At 44.6% G+C, this 6,830-nt stretch overlaps 1 protein-coding gene across 1 annotated transcript in view; it reads right to left on the bottom strand.

Annotated features, from left to right (window-relative positions):
- Positions 1–283: 283 nt before the first annotated feature.
- GABRB3 (gamma-aminobutyric acid type A receptor subunit beta3) overlaps positions 284–6,830 on the bottom strand; it is a 146,540-nt gene continuing 139,993 nt past the window's right edge. The window contains exon 9 of the mRNA XM_045005074.1: positions 284–1,546. Coding sequence (XP_044861009.1) covers positions 1,196–1,546 — 351 coding nt within the window. The 3' untranslated portion in view covers positions 284–1,195. The remainder of the gene's footprint in view (positions 1,547–6,830) is intronic.

Genomic DNA, 6,830 nt, shown 5'->3' with positions numbered 1-6,830 from the left:
AATTTACGTGTATATGCTATATGTACAAAATAAAATATGAAAATGCTGTTATTGAAATATTAGAAATGCTCTATTTGCTTAAGTCTAGATAATAAAAAGTTGTAACATCACAGAAACAAAAATATGACATAGCATGCAGTCACAATAGCAAGCACAAAAAGAAAAATCTTGATAAAATATACATATATATGCATATTATGCAAATATATTTTACATTAACATACAATGTTATAAGAATGTTTGACCATGTGAATGCATGTTTAATAAAGAATATAGCTTGATGGTTTCATGTTGAATTAGCAAATAACCTGAGATGTCTTTATGCTTTCACTAGAATAATGACCTTTAAAATCTATAGCAGATGCAGAACACATTGGCAGTGATTGAATTCTTAGCTAAATTACACTAAAAATGTGCTTGTTTTTCAGAATGACATATTAGCTGGAACCAGTCCAAGTGAAAAAATTGCACTGTACATTTTAGTACTTACAAAAAATTCCTTTCATTGCTGATGGGTATTTAAGATGGATGTTTGGAAACATGAATTTTTCCAAAACACTAAAGCAACACTCATCCTATGATTAGGCTTACTTACTGCAGAAGAGAAAGCAAGCGATCACTGGAAAATTGACAGGAAAAAAATCTATTACAACATATAAAAACTAGAACTGTTAGCAAAGGAAAATGAATTTGGCTTGATAAAAGTAACATTGATATGCAATACAAATGACATTTTAAACTTACCAATGGAAAGGTGTCGGTTTATGTTCAACGTGTATGTCAGCTTTTACAATCAATGTTTACGAATACTGACTTGATATATGATTACAACTATTTAAAAATTTCTATGACAGTCAAAGTGAGATTATACAATACTCAATTTTCTCAAGGCTTACTGTTTTGAGGACACCTGTCTTTCAATTTAAAAAAGTTCTTTTGATGTGCATTCTATATTGAATTGTCCATAACCTCAGAATATGTATACGTGTGTGTGTGTGCATGTATATATATATAGAGTACACTTCTGTGCACGTGTCTATATATACACATACTTCCACAATATATGTATACACACATACATGTGTATTTTATATATAATAAAAGTTCATATTATACATATATATATATATAAACTTGACAGGCAGAGCAATATCTCATGTATTATTATTGAAGTCTTTTAGAAAAGTACAGTCACTCAGTTAACATAATATAACCAATAAATTAAGTTGAAAAGAGAAAATGTGAATGGAAACACCACCCGCGACCATCTGTCTATGGCATTCACATCCGTTAGATCAGGGATTTTTATTTTTAGCTGTGAAGACCTCCTCCGTAAATGGCTCTTTTTGCTGTGGGGCACTGTTCTGTCCATTGTACGCCTTCCAAAGCTTTCCCGATGTGCGCTTTGTTTTCTGTACTGGATTCCTGAGTTGTCAAAGGATATTGTTGAATTCCTAGCATCAGTAACGCTGGTTGTAACCTCATGGCTTGCCACTTCGTTGTGAATTTCAAGAGATGTTAGCAAAATGTTTCCATGGGCATCCACCTTGTTTGTGAAAGGAAATTTACAGCGTTAGAATTCCAAACTTGTTTTCATATATCAACAAAATTGGAGACCATGTGCCTGACATTAACACAAGGTTAACCGCATTAAAATCAAACTAAATGGTACTCTTCATATACTTAAAATTAGGCACCTACTTAAGTGTTTTGCTGGATTAGGATCATAATAAAAAATAGCATATGATATACAATTGCACATTGACCACAGCCCAACACTTTTTCCCCCTTAGAAAAACTCCATTTGATAGGGTTAGGTGTAGTTCAGTAATTTATCTGCATTGCTGAGTGGGGGTGGAGAATCATGCTGACAGCTCTTGCACCATAGGGAAGTAAATAAAACTAGAATAGCTTTACTAGATTTACTACTATCCCTATGAGACAAAGTGCACACATAAAGTCAGATGAAAGGAACAGCTCTGCTTTCATTACTGAAGTATTTCTAAGGAAATCTTGAATTCTTTACATTTTGGAACCACAGTGGACTTCTTTATAACTTTTCTGTTACACTCGCCATTCCAAAGTCATTTACACAGTTTTGTAATCAGGGCAACAGCGAAGGGATGCAGGAAGGGAAACCAGTGACTGGAGTCATAAGATGGCACTCTTTCCTTTGAGCCTGTACTGAGCCAATGGTGAGCATGGTGTTGAAGGACAGGGTGTTGTTTGGAAGGGGCTGTCTTTTTGAATGATCATGAAATAAAGTTCTGATCCTCTAGGTCATTAAAGATCCTGGGCCAGATTCATTGCTCTACTTCAATGCAGTGGAGATGGGGGAGCATCAAGGAGCCAACTGTGGTTCCTTATTCCCATGCCTCCCAGCCCCAGTGGACATTACAGAGAAATAGCTCTAAGTAATGCCATTGGCTTTAGGTTCCTCAGTGACTTTACATCAGTGGAGAATTGAGTATAATTGATTCCATTCTGCCACATCCCGCCATGTGTCCAATCTGTCCCTTCCCTCCTGGTATGCTGGGGATGGGGAGCAAGGCTGGAGCAGGAGTCAGCTCCAGTCCTCCACCAACTTTTTGCCAGTGGAATGCTCCTCTGTACATAAAGAAAGTTCTGTTGACCATTTAAATCCACTTTGCAGGGCTCTCCATGTCAGTTTGCGTAAGAATATTTTATTAACCCCGGTGTCCAGGCTAATTTCCAATTCTAGTCAGGGTTGCCCGGAGGGGAGGGGGCAAGTGGGGCAATTTGTCCCAGGGGCCCCACGAGCCCTGGCCTGGCTGCGGTCTGGGTCTTCAGTGGCATTTCGGCGGCGGGGAGCCCTTCAGTGCTGCTGAAGACGCAGAGTGACTGAAGGGCCTCCCGCCGCCAAAAAGCCCCGCGAGCCCTGGCCCGGCGGCGGTCCGGGTCTTCGGCGGCATTTCGGTGACGGGGGACCCTTCAGTTGCTCCGGGTCTTCGGCAGCATTTCAGCAGCGGGGGCCCCTTCAGTTGCTCCAGGTCTTTGGCAGCATTTTGGTGGCGGGGGACCCTTCAGTGCTGCTGAAGACACGGAGTGATTGAAGGGGCCCCCCACCGCCGAAATGCTGCCGAAGACCTGGACCGCCGCCAGGTGAGTACAAGCGCTGCAGCTCCCCCGCTTTGCCCCAGGACCCCTGAATTCTCTGGGCGGCCCTGGTTCTAGTTATTAAATTTACACAGCTAAATTCATCCTGCAATTTCAACTGCATATGTTTTTTTTTTACTCTCAACCCTAAACTGTTGTGTGATCTGCAGTTTGCCCCTGAGGGAAGGGGCTAGATGAGGACTGGCAGTGGGTCACTGAGGTGAGGTGGGCTTAGGGGTTTGGGGTTCCCCGGGGAGGGGAGATCCAGAGTGTGGGGGCACTGCTGTGAGGCAGCACCCTAAGGCAAGGGGCACCAGGGTCCAGGAGGGACGTGAGGCCTGAAGTGCTATAAGTGGTGGAGATCAGGAGGAAGCAGGCACTGGTAGGAAGACTCCGGCCAGCAGGAGGTGCTCTGAGGCTGGAACTGAGCTAATTCCCAGATGACCAGCAGGAGGCGCCACGACAGGGAGTGCCCGTTATGCTACATGTGGTGGAGAATGTGGGCAATTGCGGTCCACCCCTGATAGAAGGGGAACTGTGGGGAGGTTGTGCCATTATTGAGAGATGATGGATCCCGCCTACACAGAGGTTTTCTTCACGGAAGGTGTTTATGCCATCCCTGCTTGGGCCCTGGCATCAGCACACCGGTGGAAGGGGGCAGATAACCCGCAGGGGAGACAGGAGTCCCTGCTACAAGGGAGCCGGGAAACCCAAGAGGGACTATGGGAGGTGCAGTGGGCCCTCCAGGAGCAGGTGGGGCAGCTGGCAAGGGAGCAGCAGGCCCTAGTAAGACTCTTGAGAAGGAAGTTTAAGAAGAGCTGCCGAGAGTGGTGGGAAAAGTCCTGCACCAGGGCCAGGAGGCCAGTGGGGGAGTACAGGGCTTGTTACGTCCGCAAGAGGCGGGGACATTTAAGGAGGGATTGTCCCTACTGGGATGGAGGCAAGGAGCCTCACCCAGAGCAGGGAAAGGGACAAGGCCCACTGGGTGAGGAAACCCAGGGGACAATGGACATGTTGGCCCTGTGGGCAACAAGGACACCTGCAGTGGGAGTGCGCAGGTGCAAGGCGAAGGCCCAAGGTAGCGAAGCAGTGGGGTTAAAAAGCCTCAGTGGGGGTGAAGAAGTCCCATTTTTTCGCCACAGTAACAATCTGGATCTGTTATTTGGATGAGTATATGGAGCTGAGGTTTGCAAAAACGAATGCAAGGTAGCTAAGGTTAAGCATGGTCCACAGAATGAAGCAGTCAGCAGGAGAAGTGAAAGACACACAGAAGAGTTGTAAAGTACAACTAACTTTTTTGCATACAATTGTCACTTATAGTTGTCTCAGGGCCGTCCATGGGGAGAGGTGCACAAAAGGGGCAGCGATGTTAAAGCGCTGCCACAACACAGGACCCTCCTAAAGTGCTGCCACAGCAGCGCTTTAACATCACTACCCCTTTTACCCCTGTCGGCGGCCAGGCAGGTAGGGACCTTACTGGCAGGGCTGCCGATGAGGGGGCAAAAGGGGCAGTTGTCCCGGGGCTGGTGATTTAAAAGGCCCTTTTAAAGCCCCTTTTAAATAACTGTTGGAGCCCCAGGTGGAGCGGGCCAGGCAGCGTGCATGAGGTGACTGGAGTAGGCTGACCCCAGCCCCGCCCCTTCTGCCCGAGGCCCTGTCCCTTCTGAGGGTCCGGAGCCAGGCCCCCATACCAGTAACTGTTTCACATTACTTCCAGCCCTGCAGCAATGACTAAATATGCAAATTGTTAACATCTTATTTCTGAATCTATTTTACTCAACCCCCCATCTTCCCCACCTCTGAGGGATGAGAGTTCTCTGCATGTGTGTGAAGCAATGGATTCTTACGTTATTCTATTTAGAGACTGAGATGGATGAAAAATCAGGAAGCACCATAAATACTTTAAAAGAGGGTCATTTCCAAAGGCTTGTTATTTAAAAACTATGCCTCCTATATTATTGGAACTTTGACCAAAAAAAAAAGTCTAAAACAAAACACAAAGACAATCTACTCTAATCAGTACTGATACAGGCTTCAACTGGAGAACTGTGTCCAGTTCTGGGTACCAAATTTTGGGAAAGATGTGGACAAATAGCAGAAAGTCCAGAGGAGAGCAACAAAAATGATTAAAAGTCTAGAAAACATAACCTGTGAGGAAAGATTGAAAATATTGGGTTTAGTCTGAAGAAGAGAAGTCTGGGGTTGGACCTGATAACAGTCACCAAGTATGTGGTGATGCTGGCAGACCAGGTGCCAGCTTATGCCCAGGCCTTGGGCCTCACTGAACACTGACAAACGCATAGCTGGAAACCAGTCTGGCTCACCTGTTGGTTAGTATAGTTAAAATAAATATTAGTGTTATAAAAATATATTTTGTGTTTATACTGTATGGAATTCTTGTAGGATTCTGCGTGTAGTAATCCTACATATAATATCTGTATCCCATGCTATAAGGTAATGCTTAAGTGTTTGCCCGATTATGGTAAAATGTTTGTTCTGAAACTCTGAAACACTTCATCTGATGCAAAAGGTGTTATCTCCTGCCTGTCAGGAAGGACTACTGAAGCCAAATGGGCCACTCTGAAACAAAGACTTTGAAAATTGTCCCCCCCCTCCCACACACATGATGAAGTTACATGCAGAAGCACTCGCACCATCACATGGACTCTAGGAAAGGGGGGGGGAGGGGAGAAAAAATTCCTGAACAGAAAGAATTATGGTATTTTTATGCTGTTTAGACTCTAAGGGGAAAAGATTCCTAAACACAAGCAAGAGATCCCCAGGTCTAACCTGGGTTAGCCCTAATGGACATATAGAGCTGGCACATTTTCAGCAGCTCTATCACCATCTGAAACCTAAGCCTGCACCTCATTTGTGTGTATGTTTATCTGTTTTAACCTTGTAAATAACTCTCATTTCTTTGTCCTAGTTGATAAATCTTTAGTTAGTGTATTACAGGATTGGTTACAAGTGTTGTCTTTGGTGTTAGATACAACGGTAGGTCTACTCAGCAATTAGACACACCCGGCTGGCCCATGCCAGCAGACTTGGGATTGTGGGGATCAGGTTGCAGGGTTGTTTCATTGTTGTGTAGACATTCTGGCTCAGGCTGGAGCTGAGATCTAGGACCTTGCTGGGGGGAAGGTCCCAAAGCACGGACTCCAGCTGGAGCCCAGTTGTCTACACAGCAATGAAACATCCCCTCTGCCTGAGCCCATGAGCCAAAGTCAGCTGGCACAGGCCAACCCATGGGTTTTTCTTTGATATGTAGACACATCCTAAGGTTCAAATTGACCCAGGACTGGGACTAATCTGAATATGTTGTGATCTTTGGTGTAAAGCAATCATCTGTCATAGAGTCAAGCTTGGCTGGTGGCAAGATAAATTGGAGTGCGCATGTGACTCCATGTTAAGGCAGTTAGACAGCCTGAGGAGTTCACACTTGTTACTTGGTTGGTGAAATTTAGTTACAGAACTCATAACCGGTTTGGGGTTTGTGCCCTTATTTTAACAGTCTGCCCAGAGGTTGGTATTCTCACTCGTGAGCCACTCCATACAGTATGACATACGTAAAAGGTTGTTACAAAGAGGAGGGTGATATATTTTTCTCCTTAACCACTGAGGACAGGACAAGAAGTAATGGGCTTAAATTTCAGCAAGGGAGATTAAGGAAAAACTTTCTAACTGTAAAGGCGCTTAAGCACTGGAACAAA

Source organism: Mauremys mutica, chromosome 1, assembly GCF_020497125.1.
Source record: "Mauremys mutica isolate MM-2020 ecotype Southern chromosome 1, ASM2049712v1, whole genome shotgun sequence".
NCBI lineage: Eukaryota > Metazoa > Chordata > Testudines > Geoemydidae > Mauremys > Mauremys mutica.
Note: the sequence above shows the minus strand (reverse complement) of the source record. Positions and strands in the feature narration are given on the sequence as shown.